Consider the following 26,540-nt stretch of genomic DNA (forward strand, 5'->3'; position numbering starts at 1 on the left):
GGGGTATGGTACTAGGTGCCAGGCGCACCGGTTTGTGTTAAGAACTGCAACACCGCTGGGTTTTTCACGCTCAACAGTTTCCCGTGTGTATCAAGAATGGTCCACCACCCAAAGGACATCCAGCCAACTTGACACAACTGTGGGAAGCATTGGAGTCAACATGACCCAGCATCCCTGTGGAATGCTTTCGACACCTTGTAGAGTTCATGCCCCGACGAATTGAAGCTGTTCTGAGGGGCAAAAGGGCGCAACTCAATATTAGGAAGGTGTTCCTAATGTTTTGTACATTCAGTGTACATAATGCAATGGAAGCACTCAAATAAAAAGCAAGAGAATACCCTGAATTAGACATGAACATTGAGAAACTGCCATGTCAACAGTTCACCTTACACACGTTGCATAATATGTAGGTAAGGCAGGCACCCTAGAAAGAGCCTTCATCTGTACATATCTGTTGACTTTCAACGGAAACAGGAAATAGAGAGACCACAGAAGCAGTTTGCATTATTTTCCCTCTACAAATCAGTCTTCTCTGTTTGCATATCGAGCCCAACCCTTTACCATTTGATCATGCTTTTAGCGGAGACACACAAAGAGGTGAGCAAAAACTAGATTCCAAACCATTTAATCTGGTGCACCAGCCAGCTCAATTGAGCCTGGGGACGAGGTTACAAACTATTTAGTAAATATATCTACAAAATTCATACTAGTGTGTCATGGTTCTTTCATTCTTCATTAAAACATGGAGATCTGTTATAACATACTGGTGAGAGAATAATACAAACTATTAAAAAGTTATAATACAATAACAAAACAAACTTTGTGGGAGAATATTTGAACAGCTGTAAACAGATGTCGTGTTTACTTACCCTTTATCCTACCCAGCAATCCCTTTGACAGAAAGTTCACCTAAAAAGATGAATTCATACTAAAAGGCTCTCCATCTTGTTTTTCCATTAGAAAAAACACAAACAAAATACACAGTTGATGAGTTTGGCTTTGAGGAGAAGCACCATATGATAATCAGGGAATGTCCATGTCTCCGTTAGACGCCTGAGAGAGACGCCTCTCAATTATCTCTCCTCTCCCTCCTTCACACCCTGACCCTGCACTGCTGCTGTTGTCCACGTTTTCCTTGCTCTCCTCGTCCTGCTCCTCAGACTTCTGTCTCAGACGCAGACCTGGATCTCTCTGGGATGGGATCTGGAAGCTGGAGAAAGAGCCCCCTCCTGATGGTCTCTTCTCTGGAACCATGGGAGGGAGAACAGGAGACACAAACATTTATTTTAGCCTATATGGTGCTGAAGAAACAATGTCATCAAAGAGAACCAGGGTTGTCTGCAGCTAAAAATGTTTGTACCATGTTTTGTGCTGCTACCATGTTGTGCTGCTGCCATGTTGTGTTGCTACGATGTTGTTGTCATGTGTTGCTGCTACCATGCTGTGTTGTAATGTGTTGCTGCCATGCTATGTTGTTGTCTTAGGTCTCTCTTTATGTAGTGTTGTGGTGTCTCTCTTGTCATGATGTGTGTCCTATATCTTTATTTTTAATCCCCCGTCCCCGCAGGAGGCCGTCATTGTAAATAAGAATTTGTTCTTAACTGACTTGACTAGTTAAATAAAGGTTAAAAAATAAATATCAGTCACCCCCTGAAATGTCATTTGTCTAACTTGTAGCTGTCTAACTTTGGCAAAGACAAGCAATGCAGGGAGAGTGGTGGCATGTCATCTGGTAAGGGTGGAATGAGTAGAGCCAGGGGTTTCAGTACAAAATATGATTCAGATCAATAAAATAGAAATGCACGAACACGTCTTGTTTGCACGATATTTGAGGAAGTAGTCTTCTAAAATGAGCTTGACAAAACCCAGCTGCAACCACAATGAGAAAGAGGGATGCTTCTGAAGACCTTTAGCATACTATACTCCTACTGCTGTACAGTAGGTCTGCACATTGGAGGTCTGATTTGCTACCTGCTCTTTGGGCATAGTTAAAAGCCACCCAAACCACAAGCACTTGGCAGTGCACGCGTCCCAAACGGCACCCGATTCCATTTATAGTGCACTACTTTTGACTGGTCAATAGTAGTGCTCTATAAATGGAATCGGGTGCCATTTGGGACACAGTGTTACATTACATTACATTTGAGTCATTTAGCAGACGCTCTTATCCAGAGCGACTTACAGTTAGTGCATACATTATATATATATATATTTTTTTTTTTCATACTGGCCCCCCGTGGGAATCGAACCCACAACCCTGGCGTTGCAAACGCCATACTCTACCAACTGAGCCAGATCCCTGCCGGTCATTCCCTCCCCTACCCTGGACGACGCTGGGCCAATTGTGCGCCGCCCCATGGGTCTCCTGGTCGCGGCCGGCTACGACAGAGACTGGATTCGAACCAGGATCTCTAGTGGCACAGCTAGCACTGCGATTCAGTGCCTTAGACCACTGCGCCACTCGGGAGATGTTATGTTGCAGATCGTGACTACACCTCCCTGTTTTTATCTGCCCCTCAAACATGATAATATATCAAACCTAAGCTTTCTGTGTATGTTTTTTATAGTCAATGAAAATACTGGTGTGGTGTGACATAGCCTACCTCCTGGTCCAATAGGACGCATCAGTCGGTTCATCTGAACATTCCAGTGTTTGACATTGGTACTGGCCTGGCGAAGCTTCCTCTGGGCAGCCTATAAGAACAAATTGAAACACCCCACACGAACACAGTAAAACGTACTTAATTCTCAAACTATCTCCCGCAATCCCATCCCTGATCACATCCCACTTGGCAAAGAACTGGTTGAATCAACGTTGTTGCCATGTCATTTCAACCCCAAAGATCTATGTGACGACGTTGAATCAACGTGGAAAACTAAATTGATTTGCAAAAAGTCATCAACAAGGGCATTTTGTCATTTGTTTCACCCAACTTTTAACCTAAAAAAAATTTAAATGTTGAATTCACATTAGTTGACAAATCAACCAAGTGTAAATCAAAACTAGACATTGAACTGACGTCTGTGCCCAGTGGGATGTGATACCCAAATAACTGTTGAAGTACTGTTAACGGTGTGTTGTTAGGCTACTCATCACTATATAACTATAATTATAACATTATGCACAGGTATTTATATTATATACTGTGTCTCTGTACTCACCACAACGTCCTGGTCGACCCGGTGGCGGTTGGCCCTGACCTCCTCCAGCTGCCTCTGGGCCTCCTCCAGAGCCCGGGACTTGTTCTCCATCTCTTGCCTTAGCTCCTGCTTCTCCCTCTGGGTCTTCAGGATGTACTCCTCCTGCTCCTCCTGCAGCGCCATCAGGGCCTTCATCTTCTCCTCCTCCTCAGACAGCAAACTGTACAATAAATGTATATGACAAATAGAACATCTTTAACTGGAAGACATACAGTCGATATAACATGATGTGGTAAGAAGTTGGATGAGACACATTTTATGTTTTTAGAAACGTGACACATGCAAACTCTTGACCTCGCAATCATCTCTCAAAAAGTGTACAGTAAAACACAGGCGCCCCCCCAAGGCTGTGGCTTATCTCCATGACTTTTCACTATATACTGTACAATGTTATGTACATTTTTAAAAGCATATGAGCCTTTGTAATGTCTTATTACTTCATATTTGTATGCTATATGTCTGTGAGTGTCTGGGATCTTTGAGACAAGCAGAGAGCTTGGCGCTTGGTATTTGCAGTCACAGAATTAAATAGAACAGGTTAGGATCTGTATGTTTCCCATAGAGCAGCCAGTGAATGAATGCATTAAAGCACACTGCTTATCCAATAGTTTATTTATGCGTGGAAGATTGTGACAGACACACCATTAACACCCTGTCAGTTTCAACAGATCCTACAGATCGTAGCTAGACAACTTCCTCTGTTAAAAACAACTTCCTCAGGAACCTAACTAATGCAACAGCCTCCCTTCAACAGCAATAGGCTTCTCTTAACACCATCTGTGCTGTGCTTGGTAAAAAGACATGCAGCTTTTACGTGCCAATTTGGTGCCTTCTCACATGATGACAGCTAGCCCTGTGTCTTGTAAGAAAATGAGTTGTGAGGGTACTAGGTTTGTGAGTGAGTGTGAACAAAACAATGTCTGAGTGTGTCCAGCACCCTGCCCTCAGCCTGTGTGTGTGTGTGTATGCGTGAGTGTGTTTGCATGCATGCGTGGGTAACTGCCTACCTGCACGTGTGCCGCCATGTCTCTGTGTGTGTGTGTGTATTCCTTTACCCAGTCTGTGCGTATCTAAAGACCTCTTCGTCCTGCCGAGCTTTGATCTCCTGCTGTAGAGCCTCCTCCAGACTTGTCTGCATCTCCTCCAGCTCCTTGATCCTCTTCCTCTGCCGCTCCGCCTCCTCCTCCTTCAGAACCATCTCTGCCTGCATGGTGGCCCGCGACTGGAGAAGGAGACACAAATCAGCATGGAACATCTAGACACTCACTCCTCCAGTCTGAATCAACAATCCTCCACATATACCTCCACCCTTCTCCTGCGCGACACAGGTAAACATTCATCAGCACTCCTCCACCTTTCTCCTCCATGCAACCACACTCCTCTCTTCCCTCCACCCTCACCTCCACCCTCACCTCTCTTCCTCACCTCATCTCCTCCCCCCTACACTTCCTCCCCCCCTCCCCCACACCTCTCCCCCTCCCAGTCTTCACCTCCTTTGCCTCGCGGAGCTGCACCTCCAGGGCCTGCTGCATCTCCTCATGATGCTGGCGCCACTTCATCTCGTCCTGCTCCAGGAGGGCCTGCGCCTGCCTCTGTGCCTCCTTCAGGAGCTCCAGCTCGGTCAGCTTACGCTCCTTCTCCTCCTGCAGGGCCTGAAAACGTTGCAGCTCCTCCTCCTTGGCCAGCCGCCTCCTCTCCCGCTGTTCCCTCTGCTCCTTCCTCTTCAGCTTCAGGTCCTTGTGGAGAGAGGTCTTCCCTTCAGCGTGTAGACGGATGGCTGTCTGAATGGCTGGGGGTGAAGGGAGGAACAGGATGTAGTATATGCTTACTGCTTGACTTTGAATAATCAACCCAGTAATCAACCCAACATATAGGGCAGGGGGAATCACTGCCTTCACTACTTTTGTCATCAGTATGATAGTTCTTACAAGCTTGGTAATTCATCATAGCCCTACATAATTGTGTCAATAACGTGTAAATGCTCAATTGACACATTCTTGATCGTGGTACCTGCAGCCCATTCCTGTCTCTGCTTGGTATCCGAGGCACTCATCTCGTAGGTCTTGGACAGAGTTTTCAGACAGAACATACACCTCTTCCCATCCCGGTCTGGCAGCACCTGATCAACAGGAGAAGTACTCATTGTGATACATTAGCACAATGTATATATATATTTGTTGTGCATTCATTGTAAATTCATTTCTATTTGCAGCTATTTCAAATGGAGCATATGAGGGAGGGATGTGTTAACCCTGTAGCTCTGATTGAATCAGTAATTCCTATCTGTCACCCATTCTCAAAAAGGAGCAGGCCCATCTCAGCCATGCCTGTCCCCACTGCCCCACCCCAGGTCCCACCCCACCTCCAGCCCAGCCTACCTCCACACAGCAGTTCCCATCCAGAGCAATGCTTCCCTGGCTCTCCTTGCGGTCCTCGCTGGTGTAGTAGGCCAGGGTACTGGGCCTCAGGGTGAACCAGCGCTCCTTCCAGTTCCTCCTCAGCTGACCCTTCTTCCACAGGTACCCCTGGAGGCAACACAGTCAACCCACACATCACTGACACAAAACGGACACATTACTGACACATTACATTATAGGCAGATAGCAAGAAATTCAGGCAGACAGACAGGCAGACAGTATAGAGATACTATATGCTGTATTGTTCTGTTATTTTAAAGGACCCTACCTCTTTGAGGACATCAGCAACTATCTCCCTGTACACCTCCTCTATGGCCATGCTGGTGATTTCCTGGCCCATGCCTCTGGTTATCTTCCCAGAGTTTATCATCTCCAGGAAAGACCAGACAGTGAAACCATTCTGCTGCACTGCATCCTGGGAGATGAAGTCTTCCAGCTCCACACAGTTGAGCTCAACACTCATGGCCATGCAAATCTTCTTCAGGAGGTATTCCACCTGAATAATGCGAACAAAACACAAATATTTTGTTTGTAAAAGGGATGCAATTGGTATATGGGGGGAATGGTTGCCTTTCAATTGTTTTGTAATTGGTTCATAATCTCTGAGTCTCGATCTCAATCTCGTTTATATTAACAGTCTGTCACGACTCACAAGAGAATGTTTGGATGATAATGTAACCTACGCTTTTGTTTTCAGTGAAACCACCCCGACTGCTGGCTGTAGTGCACTGAAATCTGTGGCTATTCACAATCACACTGCCAACAGCGGTTGTGAAAAACAGACTACAAGGAGGAAACCAAAAGCCATGCTACAAGTGACACGTAAGCCCACATTTAGATAATGAAAGACACACAGCAATCAGTAGGAAGAAAAACATTCCTCACAGGTTTGCTATATTTAGCAAACTGGTCTCAGAGCATTTCTTATTATTCTATACATAAATCCGAGATGGTCCATTTAGCGTGATACTGTATGTTAAGTTTTGTATGGTAGGTATTAATTTGTGGATGTCCATCACCCATTTCGTATCATATGTTACAAATTACAATTCATATAATATGTTACAAATTTCAAAACGTATGATATGTTACGAATTCTAGCTAGATGGCTAGGTGGCTAACATTAGTTAGCTGGCTAACATTAACTAGACTAGGGGTTAGGGTTAACGTTAGTCAGCAATTTGAACCAGCAACCTTTCGGTTACTGGCCCAACAAGCTTAACCGCTAGGCTACCTGCTGCCTCTACAATTAAATACTACATATTAGAATGAGTGTTTGGATTTTGTTAAAGTGGTTTTGAAAGTTAGTGATGGGCCTTTTCCCTTTTTAAGTGACTAAATATATTAGGATTATTTAGCATCCATCCGCTGTATTCTAGGTGAATTTATAGTATAATTTGCTACAGAACCCAGCATGCTTTGTATACATAACTCACCTCATCAGGAACCATAACGAGAGGGTATTTATCCTCTGACAGAAAGTTAAACAGACACCAGAGACGAAAGGCATCTTTCCCTGTCAACACATTCTTATTGTCCTTCGCCGGTTTATAGTTCTTCTTAGCAGTGAGAGTCCAGCACAGTTCATCAACCTGTTCTTTCACAAAACAGCCCTCTTCTACCTGTGAGAGTGAGGCATAATAAACACCACTGAGTAAGAAAACATGTACCTAGCACTCTTTTCCTCCTTTATAAACCGTGGTGGCATATGGGTACACAAACAAAATAATTACTTTTTATAGCCATGACTCTATATGCATTTATAGATACATGCAATGTTTTGTGAGGGTATGTTTGTGGAATGAGTATGTGGGCATTCACAAGTAATTCCATCCCAAACCCAAAGGGCTCATAAATCCAATGAAAAGGAGAGACTGAGGCAAAAATGTAAGGTGTGTTTGTGTACATGACTTTACCTTGTCCAGTATGTATTTGTTGAGGTAAGGCATGTACCCCTGGCTGGAGACTGGTCCATCGTCATCATCCCTGAAGTGTTCTTCTAGAGCCACCGGGTCGTGAGGGATGGACAGAACCGTACACAAGTTATGTGACAGGACCTAGAACATACAAACGACAGGGTTGTGAGGGCTGTTCACTCCCTTTCCGTCGGCCAGACGGTATCGGATCATGAGGTCTGATACCAACAGGCACAGAGACAGTTTCTATCTACAAGCCATCAGACTGCTGAACACTTGAACTGGACTGACTCCCTGCTCTGATTCTCTGCACACATGCACTCACTCACTCACGCGCACACACACACACACACACACACACACACACACACACACACACACACACACACATTCATGATACACATCACAACTACTGCTACCAGACTCTTATTATGATTGCTAAATACTGCAAAATTTAAACACTTGCCCCCCTTCCCCAAAACATGTGTAAATATTGCACTATAAATTGTGCCTTCCTGTATTATACTGATGCTAAAATGTTTATTCTATTCTACTGATCTATTTACTTTATGTTCGTATTCTTATCTTTTATTATTTCTTATTGTTGTTGCATTGTCGAGAAGGAACCTGCAAGTAAGCATTTCGTTGGACGGTACTGTATACCATGTGTATCCTGTACATACAACTCTGATACAAAGCAGAATTAATTGTTCCATCTATTAAGGCAAGTCGTCCAGGTCCTGAGGCAGCAAAGCATCCCCAAATCATCACACTACCACCACCATGCTTGACTGTTGGTATAAGGTTGTTACTGTGGAATGCAGTGTTTGGTTTTCGGCAGGCATAATGGGACCTTTCTTTGTTATTTGTAACCTCAGGTTCCCTTTATCTAATATTAGGTTGAAGATTTCATAACATTCAGTATCAAAAATATGCAAAAATAGAGAAAATCAGAAAGGGTGCAAATACTTTTTCACAGCACTGTAAATGAGATACAGCAAAATTAATATTGAAAGTAACATTTTTCAAATCAACTTTAAATCTTTGGTAGATCCTTTCATAAACTGTGACTTCTTATCTCTGTCAGACAGAGATGTGGTGTACAGTAAAAAGAGAAATACTTTAACGGTTTACGAAGGAACTGAAACATAAAAGCTGAATCATGAAAGTATTTTAGTCTTCTAGGAAAAGCAAATAAGTTAGTTTACATATTGTAGGGAATTTGGGTGGTAGCCCCGACCAGAACTCAAACCCTGGTCCAGTGACTGTCAAGCCAACACCTTAGCCGTTACGCCAAGATATCTGAACCCTTTGACAAGATCGCTAAGTGTTGGGTTAAGGTTGCTACAATATCTTTGATTTACCCAGAAAAATGTGTCATTCAAGAGTGCTTCTCATGCACACAATGTTTCAACTGCCATTTAAACCTCAGAGAGAAAATACAGTGCCATTTCTGTGAAGTTTATAATAGTTTTTCAAGAGAGCATCATCAATAAATAACTGGAGGCTTACTGAAATAGAAGTTGAGATAACATACTTTTTTTGAGAGGGGGGGGGGAATGAGTCGGTGCACCCAGCCACCATCTTCTGAAACATCACCACATCCTGTCTTCCTCTCCTTCTCCCTCCCTTCCTCCCTCCTCTTTTCACTACGAAACCTAGAGTATGAGTCCTGTGTGACCTGCTGGCTTCTAAGTCTCAATTACCCTTTCATACTATCATTCCAACCTGTACCGTACTGTGTTTGCTGGCTCTTTTTACACAGTCATTTTTCCCAGCACGGTTCCATCACCTATGGTGGATGGTAGGTATACTGTAACCAGCATGATTCAGCTCAGCTTGGCTAAATAGATTTCAAAAAGGGTATATATGACTCCCTGGTCTCTGGACTGACTGGGCCATACTCCAGACCAGAGTACTTAGCCTCGATGAACATGACTGCATGGATCTGGTCTGGACAATACTCCAGACTTGAGCCTGCCCCACCACTGGTATGACAGGGTAGGCTTAGTCACGAGGTTCTAGTAGTTAAAGCCAGTAGCACATGGCTGGAACGTGGGGCTAGATGGATGGATGGAGGGTGGGTTTGACTGGATGGATGGAGGGTGATGTAATGATTATATATCCAACTTTCTACAGCACTACTTTGTCAATAACAATAAGCACTGAAGATTTACATGACCATAGTATTGAAGACAATGTGTGACATGTTCTATTCAATTCACCACCTCTCTGGTCATATTCAGTGCCACAGTACCAATTGCACTGCATGTGGTGTCATCATGGACCAGTCTGGGTACAACTTGGTGATAAGGGCTCTTATTCATCGAATCACTGAGAGCAAACTGTTACTCTTCAGCTCCACACTCACAGTGCCTCTAAAACACAAGCACACATTGTTCACTCTATTTCACTATCATTACTGTTTTGCTCCCCATAGGAAACATCTTCATCATTGAGTCAGCCTTCTACACTAAATGACCAGAAGTATGTGGACACCTGCTTGTCGAACATCTCATTCCAAAATCATGGGCATTAATATGAAGTTGGTCCCCTCTTTGCTGCTATAACAGCCTCCATAACAGAGCATGTGGCATGAATCAGATAAAGATCAGCACAAAATCTACCACATATCTTTCAAACTCCTAAGGAATTATGTCAAGTTATTCCCCAGCTAGCACATTTGGTTCCTTGGAAGTTGTGGGAACGTACGTTTCTGGTTTCGTATTGGTTCTGGGAACGAAGCCATAAGTTTCCTGACTGGAAAACGGAACGTTTTTTTAAACGTTCTGATAACGGAAGTGAAACTTTCACCTGTTCTGGACTTACATTTTACTATTGTTTCCTTAAAGTTATTATCAGATATTTCATTAACATTCATTAAGGTTATTTGAATGTAATTAAATAATGTTCTGATAACATGTTTCAATAAGGCTTTTAATAACACTGCTAGCTTAGTTTGGGTTAACTGTTTTGCATTAATCATGCAAACATTTATTTTTTATGGCACAGCATCAGTGAGATTGAAACCTATGATCTTCTGTTCTCTATCTGTGGAATTAGTCCACTGCACCACCAGGATAGAGCTAGCAAGCCATGTTGAAACAGACCCCATTTCAAAGGAAACAAATACTCATTAAGGTCAGGTGTGGCCAATTAGTGGGCACGGCCAACATACCAGAGGTGCATTCAGTTCGCGTGAACGTTTGCTACGTTGCGGAACGGTTTGTACTGAACGACACGTTAATCCCAAACTTAATTGTATGTTTTTGAACAGACTTTGAGGTACGTTTCCTCCCATTTGGTGGGTGTCGTGAGGTGTGGCTTGAAGCAATGAGTGGCATATTTAAAGGGCAGTGGCCATGCTGACAGTGTTCTCCAACCCACAACCCAACCCCTCCCCGTTTTTCAACTGGTCATTCAATACAGCACCGTTTCCGTTCAATTGAACATTCTAGAACATAGAAACATACTGAACACTTTTTTGTCAAGTTCTTTAAATGTGCTGAGAATGTTCCAAAGCAAAGCAACTATCCTGCACCATTCCCAGAAAGTTGTGGGAAGTTAAACATATGGTTCTCAGAACGTTATGTGCTAGCTGGGTCAGGACCTGTTTTGCTCATCATCCAATGTCAATAAATGTATATTTTTGTGGATCCAGATCACTTTATATATTGTTGGCTGACTCCAGCTACCCCAAGAATAGAATAGTAATATGATGTTCCTGAGGTCGGAAATGAGACAGCAAGTGTGCATGGATAGAAGAAAGAGCCCCAAAGCATTGGTCCAAATAACCCTCATAAAATCTACCTTTACCTAATGTATCCAGGTACTTACCTTGAGTTGAGACTTGGACACTTTCCCACTCTTCTCTAGATCCAGGGCTGTGAAACCATACCAAATGGACTTGAGGAGCTCTGAGCGTAGGTCCATGTCTGCAGCAGCATAACTTTCAGTTTTACTCCTTCTTTCACAGCTTCTTTTCTCTCCTCTCCCCTCCTCTTGATACGTGGCCCTATGTGTGACAGCCAGCAGTCACCCACACCCTGTACTGTGGCTTGGTGAGGACATGTGCTGACAGCACTACAATCCAGTCAGTTTCAGCTGCCCCACCTGCTGGTGGGGCAGGACACTGCAGGTAGGGGTCCACTACAGTGCTTTGCTAAAGTATTCAAACCCCTTGAATTTCTTCACATTTTATTTTTACAAAGTGGGATTCAATTTGATTTAATTGTAATGTTTTTGTCTACAATCTATACAAAATACTATATTGTCAAAGTGGAAGAAAAATGATTAATTTTTAAAGATAAATAAAGAATTCAAAACCAAAATATAATCATTGCATAAGTATTCAGCCCCTTTGTTTAGGCAAGCCTAAATTAGTTCAGGAGTAAAATTTGGCTCAACAAATCACATAAGGTACATTGACAAACCCTTCCTCTGTCCCCCATACATACAGCATCTGTAAGGTCCCTCAGTCAAGTATTGAATTTCAAGCCCAGATTCAACTACAAAGACCAGGGAGCTTTTCGAAAGCCTCATAAAGAAGGGCAGTGATTGGTAGATGGGTAACAATTACAAATCAAACATTGAATATCTCTTTAAGCATGTTCAAGTTAATAATTATGCTGTGGATGATGTATTAAACCACCCAGACACATCAAAGATAGTTGTCCTTCTGAACTTAGCTGCAGGATAGGAATGTAACTGCTCAGTGATGTTACCATGAGGCCATTGGTGATTTTAAAACAGCTACAGAGTTCAATAGCTGTGATGGGAGAAAACTGAGGATGGATCAACAACATTGCAGTGATTCCACAATAGTAACCCTGGATTGTAAACTGTTATGGTCTAAACATATTGATGCAACAGTAGCTAAGATGGGGGAGAGGTCTGTCTATAATAAAGTGCTACTCTGCCTATTAACAACAATATCAACAAGGCAGGTCCTGAACTACTGTCCAGTCGTGTGGTCAGGTGCCACAAAGAGCGACTTGGGAAGATTACAACTGGCCCAGAACAGGGCAGCACGGCTGGCCCTTAAATGTACACGTAGAGCAAACATTAATAATATGCATGTACATCTCTCATAGCTCAAAGTAGAGGAGAGATTGACTTCATCACTACTTGTTTTTGTATTGACATGTTGAATGTACTGAGCTGTCTGTTTAAACTACTAGCACACAGCTCGGACACTCATGTATACCCCACACGACATGCCACCAGAGGTCCCTTCACAGTCCCCAAGTCCAGAACAGACTATGGGAGGCGCACAGTACTACATAGAGCCATGGCTACATGGAACTCTATTCCAATGGGTATCCATAATAAATACAAATACAAATGACAGATTGAAAAGAAGAATACAAATATCTAGAATAATAATATTTGGGACCAGCCAAGGGTGCTACTAGAAGCTCAGATGGGGTCACAGGGACAAAGACATTTCAGAGGGAGTGGGTGGGGGAGGGACTCACTGGATCACGTGATGAAGCATCGTGCGTCGTTTCCATGGAGTTGTTTTTACACGCTTGATGCTGATTGGTCAAAGGAAAGACGGGCTCTTGAATAAACTAGCGCAACGATTGCCTTAAGGTGTTTCTCGTTTAACCAATGAAAATACTTGCTTTTTACAAACTGAAGCATGTTCAGGAAGTTTTGAGCTTGTCTTGTTCTCATGCCTCTTTTGTGTTGAAAACATAGGAAAGTCTGTGATATATTAATTATTTTGTTCGAAAACATTTTGTGAAGCAAGTAAACATTTCTCTATTTTGAAGTTTGCATGTGAGTACAGTCAGATTTTCTCTCTTGTTATGTCATGATCAGAGAGCAAGCTGCGGTTTCTCTCAGTATTACGCTTGAAGCTAGCAGTAACAGTACCGTTTAAATTGTTCAACGTTTTGTGGTGTTTTCTAAGGGAGCCGAAGATTTCAGTGGGTTATTTGCTTTACACAGGAGCTATTAAGCTATCCAGCTAGTCATTAAACTATTAAAGAAGTTAGCTAGCTGTAGTAAAGTAATTAAGCAATGCGACAATGTAGTTGCTATTTTTGTCTCTAAAAAGCGTATGCTCTTGCCAACTGTGTTAGCTAACATGCTGAATGATGTTTACTAACATTTGGTTCAGGTTTGTTATTTACAGAATTCTGCTGAACCTCTCTGACTGAGCGAAGATGGATTCCTCTCCGATTCTGCGTCAGCAAAGTCAGAACAAAATCCTGAACAACCATTCAAGGTAGGCCTACAGAGTATGAACAAAACTAACGTTAACGTTAGAGTAAATTGTGCTTTATGTTGTAGGTCGCTTCTCCCTAATGATGCATGACCACTGTTTATCAAGTACAAGTGAACCTGAATTAAAAACAACACTGTATACACTGCCTGGAAAGTATATGTCTGTCTACATTGACTGTCTCTCTCCAGTCTAAACAGAATGAAACTCAACGAACTCAACAGAATGACAGCAGACCCAAAACCAGGTTCTAAACACCCGTCTGTACCCCACCCTTCCAAACACACCCCTGTACCCCACGGCCACCGTTCCAAACGAGGGACTGAGAACAAGGACCCAGCAGCAGCCTCAGACAATGACCCCAAGCCCCCTGTAAGACCACTGGGCATCAGCAGGCTGCCAGTGCTGGCTAAATCCCTGCCCCTTCAGACGCCTTCTGACTTCACCCAGTCACACAAGAGATGGGAGGAGAACTCTCTAGCGGTAAGAACTATAGATCGATTCTAAGTAGATAACCCAATTATATTTCTATGGTAATCCCATCGCTTCAAATTAAATGTATCACTGATTCTGGGCATGCGCGATGGGGAGTCTATATTGAAAGTGTTTCTTAATCCAGGAATAGGCCTAATCTTTGTTGAGAAACCGGCCCTGAAAGTATCTTCCTAGCATTACTGTCAGTGCTAAGGGATGTCATTTATATTCTTTGTCCTTATCTGTTTTCCTAAAGGGTAAAGCAAAGAGGAAGAAGCCGTGCACCAAACCAGTACCTTTCAACTTCACCCATCCCAGAGCCAACCGAATGGGGACCGAGAACCAGAGAAGACCGCTGGCTGCTACTTCAAAGGGTGGTGCTCAACCCACCCAACCTGAAAATACTTTTAGCGCTGCTGCCAGCCCTAAAACAAGACTCACAACGACAGCTAAACTACCCAGTTCCGTCCCAGCAACTCATAACAAGGCCCAAACAAAGTCAACAGTAGAACTTGCTGCTCGACTCCCAACACTCGCACAACACTTGGCGGCCAGAAAAGAAGGTCCAGGGCTAGCAGGCATCTTGTCACATCCCAATGGAGAAGGACGGAAGACTCATTGGCCCCAGGCTACCAGTGCTGCCACCTCCATGTCTTTGTCTCAACATCCGAAACCAAAGGCACCTACTTCTTCAAACAATCTATTTCACGGATCTGGATCGGGACAGCTTGGTCTTTCCAGACCTCCCAGTTCATTTGGTCCTGGCTCAGGTCTGGAGTCCATTGCTTTCTCATTTAGCAGTGCCTCCTCCACTACCTCAGCCAAGCCCACTGCCCTCAGTACGGAAGCCTGCAGGGGCCATTTGGACACACTTAGCATCAAAGATCTATCCGAGCCAGGACAGTTACCAAGTAGCACCGCTGGTGAGTGAAGTTGTATTTTTAAGTATGGTAACAGTTCAGAGGTCATCATATAGCTGCAGTGTCATGGTGTTTGTTCTCTCTCTCTCTCGCTCTCTACTTTATGTCTAGATTATATATGTTTTCGTCATCTTTAGATTTATATTTAGTTTTTGAAATGATGTGTTCCATTGTCCATTGTGTGTGTGTTCCAGGGCATGTGGAGGCCTTCTCTTCTGACCCCTTTGCCCTGCGTAGTATCCTGCAGAATATCGGAGTCAATGCTGCTGGGGCTTCAATGTCTAGCCGTCCCTCTACACAAGCCTATAACAACATGGTGAGTTGTCCTATGGTTCCTTTACACAGCAGACCTGGAACTCTATTAGATTGAGAGACACAGGAGAGGAGCGCTTCTTTGGTTTATATACTGAAAAATATATATAAACGCAACATGTAAGGTGTTGGTCCCATGTTTCATGAGCTGAAATAAAAAAATCCCAGAATTTTTCCGTAATCACTAAAAACGTATTTCTCTCAAATGTTGTGCACAAATTTCTTTACATCCCTGTTAGTTAACATTTCTCCCTTGCCAAGATAGTCCATCCACCTGACAGGTGTGGCATATCAAGAAGCTGAATAAACAGCATGATTATTACACAGGTGCACCTTGTGCTGGGGACAATAAAAGGCCACTCTAAAATGTGCAGTTTTGTCTTTTTTTTTATGGGGGGTGGGGGGAAGAAGGATTACTTTATACTATTCCAGGTATTCCTTAAAGAGGTAGGGTTTCAAGTGTCTCTGGAAGGTGGTCAGTGACTCCGCTGGCCTGGCGTCGTGGGGGAGCTTGTTCCACCATTGGGGTGCCAGAGCAGCGAATAGCTTTGACTGGGCTGAGCGGGAACTGTGCTTCCGCAGAGGTAGGGGGACCAGCAGGCCAGAGGTGGATGAACGTAGTGCCCTCGTTTGGGTGTAGGGTCTGATCAGAGCCTGAAGGTAAGGAGGTGCTGTTCCCCTCACAGCTCCGTAGGCAAGCACCATGGTCTTGTAGTAGATGCGAGCCTCAACTGGAAGCCAGTGGAGTGTGCGGAGGAGCGGGGTGACATGAGAGAACTTGGGAAGGTTGAACACCAGACGGGCTGCAGCGTTCTGGATAAGTTGTAGGGGTTTAATGGCACAGGCAGGGAGCCCAACAACAGCGAGTTGCAGTAATCCAGACGGGAGATGACAAGTGCCTGGATTAGGACCTGTGCCGCTTTCTGTGTAAGGTAGGGTCGTACTCTGCGAATGTTGTAGAGCATGAACCTGCAGGATCGGGTCACCGCTTTGATGTTAGCGGAGAACGACAGGGTGTTGTCCAGGGTCACGCCAAGGTTCTTTGCACTCTGGGAGGAGGACACAATGGAGTTGTCAACCGTGATGGCGAGATCATGGAGCGGGCAGTCCAAGTAGCACCGCTGGTGAGTGAAGTTGTATTTTTAAGTATGGTAACAGTTCAGAGGTCATCATATAGCTGCAGCTGAAGAGCAGCTCCGTCTTGCCGAGGTTCAGCTTGAGGTGGTGATCCGACATCCACACTGATATGTCTGCCAGACATGCAGAGATGCGATTCGCCACCTGGTTATCAGAAAATTAATTGTGTCGTCTGCGTAGCAATGATAGGAGAGACCATGTGAGGATATGACAGAGCCAAGTGACTTGTTATATAGAGAGAATAGGAGAGGGCCTAGAACTGAGCCCTGGGGGACACCAGTGGTGAGAGCACGTGGTGCGGAGACAGATTCTCGCCACGCCACCTGGTAGGAGCGACCTGTCAGGTAGGACGCAATCCAAGAGTGAGCAGCGCCGGAGATGCCCAACTCGGAGAGGGTGGAGAGGAGGATCTGATGGTTCACAGTATCAAAGGCAGCGGATAGGTCTAGAAGGATAAGAGCAGAGGAGAGAGAGCTAGCTTTAGCAGTGCGGAGAGCCTCCGTGACACAGAGAAGAGCAGTCTCAGTTGAATGACCAGTCTTGAAACCTGACTGGTTTGGATCAAGAAGGTCATTCTGAGAGGGATAGCAGGAGAGTTGGCTAGAGACGGCACGCTCAAGAGTTTTGGAGAGAAAAGAAAGAAGGGATACTGGTCTGTAGTTGTTGACATCGGAGGGATCGAGTGTAGGTTTTTTGAGGAGGGGTGCAACTCTCGCTCTCTTGAAGACGGAAGGGACATGGCCAGCGGTCAAGGATGAGTGGATGAACGAGGTGACGTAAGGGAGAAGGTCTCCGGAAATGGTCTGGAGAAGAGAGGAGGGGATAGGGTCAAGCGGGCAGGTTGTTGGGCGGCCGGCCGTCACAAGTCGCAAGATTTCATCTGGAGAGGGATGGGAGAAAGAAGTCAAAGAATAGGGTAGGGCAGTGTGAGCAGGACCAGCGGTGTCATTTGACATAATAAATGAGGATTGGATGTCGTCCACCTTCTTTTCAAAATGGTTGACGAATTCTTCCACAAAGAGGGATGAGGGAGGGGGAGGAGGAGGGGGATTCAGCAGGGAGGAGAAGGTGGCAAAGAGCTTCCTAGGGTTAGAGGCAGATGCTTGAAATTTAGAGTGGTAGAAAGTGGCTTTAGCAGCGGAAACAGAGGAAGAGAATGTAGAGAGGAGGGAGTGAAAAGATGACAGGTCCGCAGGGAGTCTAGTGTGTGGTTTATAAAAAATTTTACTTGGTAACGAGCTCATGTAAACCGTTTTTTTCCTTTTATGATATTGCATTTATTTGGTGGTGTTCCTTTCTCGTTATGCCATGTTTATCTTTGTATCTTGAATATTTTTATCCTCAAGTTTTTTTGATTGATCAATTCCATATGGTAATGAATTGAGTCGCTTCCTGTGAGAGTTGGGATACACACCAGTTTGTCTACCCCTATTCTTTCTCAACCTGATGAAGGCTGTTGTAGCCGCAAAGCTTCAGTGGTTTTAATATTGCCATGCATAAGCTACAATACATTAAAGCCTCTTTTATTTTTCCACTACATGTGAGTGCCTTTATTACTTCTGGAAGTTTGTTTGCACAAAGGCTGTTCCGGTGTTGTTTACTATCCAGCATCAACTTATTTTTGTTCTATTAGTTTGAGGTTGCCTGGTGCAATGGAACCAATAGAATAGTCCTAGTAATCAAACACTCAACGTATTTGAAAGTAAACAAATACCAATTGAAGTGAACCCAGATCTGCAGGGTACTTACTGACTGATGATCTTTCTGAGTTTGTGTGTCCAATATCAGTCTGTGAACTAACTTGAAGTGATCTTTCCTCTGCAGCCCCAGAGAGTGTCCATCATGAAGAGTCAACAGAAGACGGCACCCTCTGCAGGTCAGTGGTACTAGTACTGGACATTTCCAATCTGGATTTGTATGACTTTCCTACTACTGCATATAAAGGTCTATGTACTGCTGATATAGGATTGACATTGAGGGCTATTTCCAGGTGGAAATGTTGCATGTGGCACCCTTTAAAAATATAGTTTGCACTGAGCTGTTTGATTAGCCAGCCTATTCAAACTCCTACTCCAGCTCAGTCTAAGGGCCTAGGATAGGTTAGCAAGTCTGTAACCTTGTATGTGCTTGAATTGTTTATACAGTGCACTCGGAAAGTGTTCAGGCCCCTTGACTTTTTCCACATCTTGTTACATTACAGCCTTATTCTAAAATTGATTAAATTAAATGTTTCCCTCATCAATCTACACAGAATACCCCATAATGACAAAGCAAAAAAACAGAAATCCCTTATTTACAGAAGTATTCCGACCCTTTGCTATGAGACTCAAAATTGAACTTGGGTGCATCCTGTTTCCATTGATCATCCTTGAGATGTTTCTACAACTTGATTGGAGTCTACCTGTGGTAAATTCAATTGATTGGACATGATTTGGAAAGGCACACACGTGTCTATATAAGGTCCCACAGTTGACAGTTCGTGTCAGACCAAAAACCGAGCCAAGAGGTCGAAGGTATTGTCCGTAGAGCTCCAAGACAGGATTGTGTCGAGGCACAGATCTGGGGAAGGGTACCAAAACATTTCTGCATCATTGAAGGTCCCCAAGAACACAGTGGCCTCCATCATTCTTCAATGGAAGAAGTTTGGAACCACCAAGACTCTTCCTAGAGCTGGTCGCCCTGCCAAACTGAGGAATCTGGGGAGAAGGGCTTTGGTCAGGAAGGTGACCAAGAATCCGATGGTCGCTCTGACAGAGCTCTAGAGTTCCTCTGTGGAAATGGGAGAACCTTCCAGAAGGACAACCATCTCTGCAGCACTCTACCAATTAGGCCTCTATGGTAGAGTGGCCAGATGGAAGCAACTCCTCAGTGAAAGGCACATGACAGGTGCTTCAACAAAGTACTGAGTACTGGGTCTGAATACTTATGTAAATTTGATATTTCTGTTTTTTTATTTTAAATACATTTGCAGACATTTCTAAAAACCTGTTTTTGCTTTGTCATTATGGGGTATTGTGTGGAGATTGATGAGGGGAAAAATACTATTTAATCAATTTTAGAATATGGTTGTAACATAATAAAATGTGGAAAAAGTGAAGGGGTCTGAATACTTTCCGAATGCACTGTAGGTCCCGTAAGATCTGTTCAGTTCTCCCCTGAGCCTTCAGCCCTCAACAGCATCCTGCAGAATGAAGGGATCACCTACCCTCTGCAGCCCCAGAGAGTGTCCATCATGAAGAGTCATCAGAAGACTGCAGCCTCTGCAGGTCAGTGGTAGTACTACTGGACACATCCCATCTTTGAGCACGTTTTGAAGAACAAAACTTAGAAATGCCTGCAATAGCTTAGTACTGCTTCATTATCATAATGCAAAAACATTCATTGTAAGTAAGCTTTATAGCTTCAAACAGTGCTAAAAAAAACAGTTGTTAAACTAACAAGTCTGTAACCTTGCATGTGTTCCAGGTCCAGTACGGAGTGTCCAGTTCTCCCCAGACCCCACGGCCCTCAGCAGCATCCTGCAGAATGAAGGGGTGACGGCTGGGGGACCCCTGGGGGCCACACCACAACGCACCTCTGTCTGCCCCTCTGGCAGGGGCACCTCCATCTACACTGTGAGTTTAATATTTTGATCGATAGATGTATTTATTAAAATTAATTATTTGAAAATGCGTATAAAGCCACTCCAGCCGGGGTGAAAGCAACTTTATATGCATTTCTATTAAGATTTAAAAAATCATTACCATACTACTGCCTCGTGCCTATTTCTCATGTCATGTCTCCTTAGTGCTGCATGAAACAGGCAGCCACAGTTTACTGATGAGTATAGAGAGGCTTTAGGGATATAAACAGAATATTCACTGTGGTGCTTTACCTTTCCAGGCTCAGAGAGTACCTGTCACAAAGAGTTGCACTGAAGCACCTGGAGGACCTATGGGTAAGTTATACAAAAATATAAATGTAACAATTTCTAAGATTTTACTGAGTTACAGTTCATAGAAGGAAATCAGTCAATAAATTCATTAGGCCCTAATCTATGGATTTCACATGACTGGGTAGGGGTACAGCCATGGGTGGGCCTGGGAGGGCATAGGCCCACCCACTTGGGAGCCAAGTCCACCCACTGGGGAGTCAGGCCCAGCCAATCAGAATGAGTTTTTCCTCACAAAAGGGCTTTATTACAAATAGAAATACTCCTCAACACCCGCCCTCCCCCTCCTCAGACAATCCCGCAGTTGAAGAAGCAAGATGGCGTGGTTACACATGGTCTGCGGTTGTGAGGCCGGTTGGATGTACTGCCAAATTCTTTAAAATGACGTTGGAGGCGGCTTATGGTTGAGAAATTAACATTAAATTATCTGGCATCAGCTCTATTGGACATTCCTGCAGTCAGCATGCCAATTGCACACTGTGTCATTATCTTGTGTGACAAAACTGCACATTTTAGAGTGGCCTTTTATTGTCCCCAGCACAAGGTGCACCTGTGTAATGATCTTGCTGTTTAATCAGCTTCTTGATATGCCACACCTGTCAGGTGGATGGATTATCTTGGCAAATGAGAAATGCTCCTTAACAGGGATGTAAATCATTTTGTGCACATACTTTGAGAGAAATACGCTTTTGGTGCGTATGGACATTTTCTGGGATCTTTTTATTGAAAAACACTTTACATGTTGCGTTTATATTTTTGTTCAGTATAGTTACAGTGCGTTGGGAAAGTATTCAGACTTTTTCTACATTTTGTTACGTTACAACCTTTTCCTCATGAATCTACACACAATATCCCATAATGACAAAGCGAAAACAGTTTTCTAGACATTTTTGCAAATGTATAAAAAATATATATATATATCTTATTTGCATAAGTATTCAGACCCTTTTGCTCTGAGACTCGAATTTGAGCACAGGTGCATCCTGTTTCCATTGATCATCCTTGAGATGTTTCTACAACTTGATTGGAGTCCACCTGTGGTAAATTCAATTGATTAGACATTATTTGGAAAGGCACCCCTGTCTATATATAAGGTCCCACAGTTGACAGTGCATGTCCGAGCAAAAATCAAGCCATGAGGTCGAAGGAATTGTCCGTAGAGCTCGGAGACAGTGTCGAGGCACAGATCTGGGAAGGGTACCAAAACATTTCTGCAGTATTGAAGGTCCCCAAGTACACAGTGGCCTCCATCATTCTTAAATGGAAAAATGTATGGTCACTCTGACAGAGCTCCAGAGTTCCTCTGTGGAGATTAGAGAACCTTCCAGGAGGACAACCATCTCTGCAGCACTCCACCAATCAGGCCTTTATGGTACAGTGGCCAGACGGAAGCCACTCCTCAGTAAAAGGCACATGACAGCCCGCTTGGAGTTTGCTAAAAGGCTCCTAAAGGACTCTGACCATGAGGAAGAAGATTATCTGGTCTGATGAAACCAAGATTGAACTCTTTGGCCTGAATGCCAAGCGTCAAGTCTGGAAGAAACCTGGCACCATCCCTACGGTGAAGCATGGTGGTGGCAGCATCATGCTGTGGGGATGTTTTTCAGCGGCAGGGACTGGGAGACTAGTCAGGATCGAGGGAAAGATGAACGGAGCAAAGTACAGAGAGATCCTTGATGAAAACCTGCTCCAGAATCGCTCAGGACCTCCGACTAGGTCGAAGGTTCACCTTCCAACAGGACAACAACCCTTAGCACATAGCCAAGACAACGCAGGAGTGGCTTCGGGACAAGTCTCTGAATGTCCTTGAGTGGCCCAGCCAGAGCCCAGACTTGAACCTGATCTAACATCAATGGAGAGACCCGAAAATAGCTGTGCAGCGACGCTCCCCATCCAACCTGACAGTGCATGAGATGATCTGAAGAGAAGAATGGGAGAAACTCCCCAAAAACAGGTGTGCAAAGCTTGTGGTGTCATACACAAGAAGACTCAAGGCTGTAATCGCTGCCAAAGGTGCTTCAACGAAGCACTGAGTAAAGTGTCTGAATACTTAGTATTTGTCCTGGGTTTTTAAAAAATACATTTGCAAACATTTCTACAAACCTGTTTTTGCTTTGTCATTATGGGGTATTGTGAGTAGATTGATGAGGGGAAAAATACTATTTAATCAATTTTAGAATGTGGTTGTAACATAATAAAATGTGGAAAAAGTGAAGGGGTCTGAATACTTTCCGAATCTCAACCAGATATTCACCTGTTTGTCCCTCTCATCTTGGGTCTGTGTTACTCAGGGGCCTTGAGGGAGACATTTATTTGCTACGACTGTAATATGTGGTTGTCTTACCCAGCTATCTTAAAATGAATGCACCTAATTGTAAGTCGCTCTGGATAAGAGTGTCTGCTAAATGACAAAAATGTAAATGTAAAAATTGTATGATGTCTGTCTTATAACTTCTACATACCTGGTTTGAGGAGTTAGCGAGGTAACTTTGGTCAACCGGTACCACGAAATTGGCTCACCTTTTAGCCAGGTACATTTCTATGCCAACAAATCCTTCATAACTAACTTGCTCCAGGGCAGGCTAACTCCATTTATCCTGAATGAAGTGTGAGCAGCCAGTTGAGGACCAATGAAATCCAATTCCCTCCCTATCGCAAAGATTGCTTCATTATCCCCTTCATTTAAGGAAGACGACTGATTGAGTATTCTATGAATCATTTTTTTTGTGTGTGTTAAAAAATTATAATGTTAAAATACCGATCACATTTAGTAATGACAGAATGCATTTGAATCTTCACGGACAGTAAAACTTTTGTATGACTTAAGTTAGAGGCCTGCTACAGTTAGCAGCCCTCTGAGGGGTATCCTATGAAGCAGGCTAGCTCTACTGAGGGTTTTCTAAAGCTAACCAGCTTGTTAGTTTCACATTCCAGCTCAGGCTTCATCCTTACTACGACGGTGGACATTGCTCATCCGCCTGTCGCTAACTCTAGCAGGCTTGTAGCTGCGCGTGCATGTTTGCACATGGCTAGTCGAACACCAAACTCTTTATTGAGACAATGCTGAAAATTTGTGCCGAAATCAAAATGAAAGAAAATGTATCTTGCAAATCCAGCAGGTTATGGTGTCAAATAAGCTTTTAGAAGTGCCATCTTTTATTTTATTACTTATCGTTAATGCCGTCTTTGGTGTGGTTATCAATGCACAAGCACCTTTTTTCCCACTCCTATCAATATTTGTATTTCATTGTCATACAAAAGTGTTACATTGCGTGAAGTTTAAAATATATTCTGTCATTACTAAATGTGTAATGTGATATATTTTAACATTACTCTTTTTTTTTTTTAGCAGAAAAAAAATATTTGAGTAATAAAATATTGAAAAATGTGTCTTCCTCAAGTGAAGGGGATGATGGACACAATCTTTGCAAGAGGGAGGGAATCTGATTTCATTGGTCTTCAACTCGCATTTTATTAGGGTAAGTAGATTTTAGTTAGCCTGCCCCGGAGCAAGTTAGTTCTGAAGGATTTGTTTTTCCATAGAACTGTACCTGGCTAAAAGGTGAGCCGCTATCATAAGACCGATTTATCCTGAGTTGAACTCTGAGTTTACCAAAGTTACCTCGCTAACTCCTCAAACCTGCTTCGTAGGATACCCCTCTGCTCTGTCTCTGTGTTATGACGTGGTCTGTCGATATGATCTTTCTGTCTCCTCAGTGATGCCAGTCGGCCAGAAGTGGACACCCCAGCGGGTCCCTGACACCAGGCATCAGCCCATGTCCATGGTAAGTACGTTACAGTACACCCTCACTCTTATGTCCATGGTCTGTATGTCGTTTTTGTAAAGAAATGTTTACTGTCAACTCCAAAGTGACACATTCTCAGTATATGTTGCCCATGGTGGAATCAAACCCACAACCCTGATATTGCCAGCACCATGGATGCTCTAACTCACTGAGCCATCCTTCTTTCAGAGGAGGCACCTGTCTGCCCACCGGACCCCCTACGCATGCTCTCCTAGACTCTGGGGCCTCCAGGGCCACACCCGAGATCTGGAGACACACAAGGAGGTGAGGAGGAAAGCTTACTAATGGAATATACATCATACACCACATGATTTAATTAGGCTGGTAACGTGTATTTCATAATGTAGAGTCAGTTAAGTCATTGTTTGTGGCAGGAGGTTGTTCAGAGATTATTCAAGGAGACGGACCAAGAGGAGGAATTGTGGATAGACAACAGGGCGCTGGACAAAGACCCTGCTGAGACCCGAACAGACAAGGACCAAGAGGAGGAGGAAGAGCAAAATAACACGGGAAGAGGACTCCAGACCTTCTTCCAAGCCCCACACAGGGAATCTGTCATTTTCTTCTCAACGGGGAAGAAGCTGCTCAGAGTAGCACAAGAACAGGAGAGCCCTGTGGCTGGATTTCTGGAGCGAGGTGGGCCACTGGAGCAGTGTTGGCCTGGGCCCAGAGCTTCATCACAGGGGACTGTCCTCAAGCTCCTGCTCCATCCAGACAGACCCTCGTCTGGACCAGAAACCCTGTCCATGGTTGCTACTGCAGCCACAGCATCAGCCAACCCCTCAGCCTTTGTCCCCCTGAGTCATCCCAGAGGTAGGACTGCTGAGACAATTTAACTTTTGATACTACTTGTAGCAGGGCTGACTCAGTAGAGTGGGCTGAATCCATTGATTGATAAACAATTCATGGTTCCTATCCCATTGACGCAAAAAGTGCTTAATAAATACATTTGATTGACTGACCTCGGTCCTCTGAATGTCTAACCAGTAACCTGTGTCATTGCAGGTAGTATCATCATCCCAAAGAGCGGAGCTCTGAGTTCTGCCGCAGCCTTGCTCCGCCGGCGCCTCCCCCCCCTGCAGGAGCTACGTCTGGATGAGGAGGTGGCTACCTACACCTCCTCCCCAGCCCCTCCCTGGTCCTCCATCGCCACCATCTCCTGTCCCCTGCAGACCCGCTGTGGAAACCCTGTAGCAGCAGCCCTGTATCTGCAGGACTACACTGTGAGTTGGATATCATCGTTTAATTTACATATTAGTTCTATAGGCATTTATCCCCTCGGTTTCTAGGATTCCTCCAGAGTGATGAACAAGACTTGGAAGGATGGCATCGTGAGGTTATCCTACCTATTGATGAAAGATTCATGTTCATTGTCCAATAATCAGAAGAGCATCATTGATCATGTTGTTCAAAGTAAATTGATACTCTTTTCCTGTTCTTCCCTTCTCCCCTTCAGAGTTTTCGGTCAATCATCTTGGACCCCTCGTCTGCTCCTTCCTCCCCCTGCTCCTCTCCTCTACAGGAGAGATGATGGCTGTTGCACTGAGAATGTTTCTCTTCTTTTTTTTGTCTAGTCTAGTTTACTGATAAGACAGACCCACAACGGATTGTTAAGCTAAGACTTGAAGGAGTGTATGTATGTATGTATGTATAGGTAACTACCAAAATAAAGGAAACACAAACATAATGTGTACCTTGGCATACTGTAGCTTCTACAAGTATCTGGAACTCTATTGGAGGGATGCAACACCATTCTTCCACGAGAAGTTCTATAATTTAGTGTTTTGTTGATGGTGGTTGAAAACGCTGTCTCAGGTGCTACTCCAGAAGCTCCCATAAGTTTTCAATTGGGTTGAGATCTGGTGACTGAGATGGCCATGGCATATGGTTTACAGGCTCATCAAACCATTCAGTGACCACTCGTGCCCTGTGGATGGGGCATTGTCATCTTATGGGGACATAGCCATGGTAGCCAAAATGACCTGCCCAGAATTTTTACAGTGCATTTGGGAAAATATTCAGACCCTTTGACTTTTTCCACATTCTGTTACGTTACAGCCTTATTCTAAAATTGATTTAAATAAAAAAATTCCCCTCATCAATCTATACACAATACCCCATAATGACAAAGCAAAAACAGGTTTGTAGATGTTTTTTGCAAATCTATTACAAATAAAAAAACAGAAATACCTTA

General features: G+C 43.9%; 2 protein-coding genes across 3 annotated transcripts; one reads left to right on the top strand and one right to left on the bottom strand.

Annotated features, from left to right (window-relative positions):
* Window positions 1–609: 609 nt before the first annotated feature.
* Window positions 610–11,590, bottom strand: LOC121545905 (differentially expressed in FDCP 6 homolog). The gene is made up of 11 exons (XM_041856820.1): window positions 11,372–11,590; window positions 7,535–7,675; window positions 7,055–7,240; window positions 5,887–6,114; window positions 5,580–5,726; window positions 5,212–5,320; window positions 4,692–4,990; window positions 4,257–4,423; window positions 3,163–3,361; window positions 2,604–2,694; window positions 610–1,244 (listed from the first exon to the last, which is right to left on the bottom strand). The coding sequence occupies exons 1-11, from the start codon at window positions 11,465–11,467 to the stop codon at window positions 1,024–1,026; spliced, it is 1,884 nt and encodes a 627-aa protein (XP_041712754.1). The 5' UTR covers window positions 11,468–11,590; the 3' UTR covers window positions 610–1,023.
* Window positions 11,591–13,155: 1,565 nt separating this feature from the next.
* Window positions 13,156–26,246, top strand: LOC121545904 (mucin-5AC). 2 transcript variants are annotated; one of them, XM_041856818.2, is made up of 14 exons: window positions 13,156–13,318; window positions 13,662–13,769; window positions 13,958–14,249; window positions 14,497–15,163; window positions 15,355–15,476; window positions 18,434–18,485; window positions 19,738–19,875; window positions 20,075–20,223; window positions 20,492–20,546; window positions 24,258–24,325; window positions 24,515–24,610; window positions 24,721–25,159; window positions 25,352–25,569; window positions 25,803–26,246. In XM_041856818.2, exons 2-14 carry the CDS (start codon window positions 13,708–13,710, stop codon window positions 25,875–25,877), a joined length of 2,433 nt encoding a protein of 810 aa, XP_041712752.1. In that variant the 5' UTR covers window positions 13,156–13,318; window positions 13,662–13,707; the 3' UTR covers window positions 25,878–26,246. The 2 variants fall into 2 exon arrangements, with proteins under 2 accessions (XP_041712752.1, XP_041712753.1); XM_041856819.2 differs by having other exon boundaries at window positions 24,724–25,159.
* The last annotated feature ends 294 nt before the right edge of the window (window positions 26,247–26,540 follow it).

The sequence above is a fragment of the Coregonus clupeaformis genome, chromosome 30, assembly GCF_020615455.1.
Source record: "Coregonus clupeaformis isolate EN_2021a chromosome 30, ASM2061545v1, whole genome shotgun sequence".
NCBI lineage: Eukaryota > Metazoa > Chordata > Actinopteri > Salmoniformes > Salmonidae > Coregonus > Coregonus clupeaformis.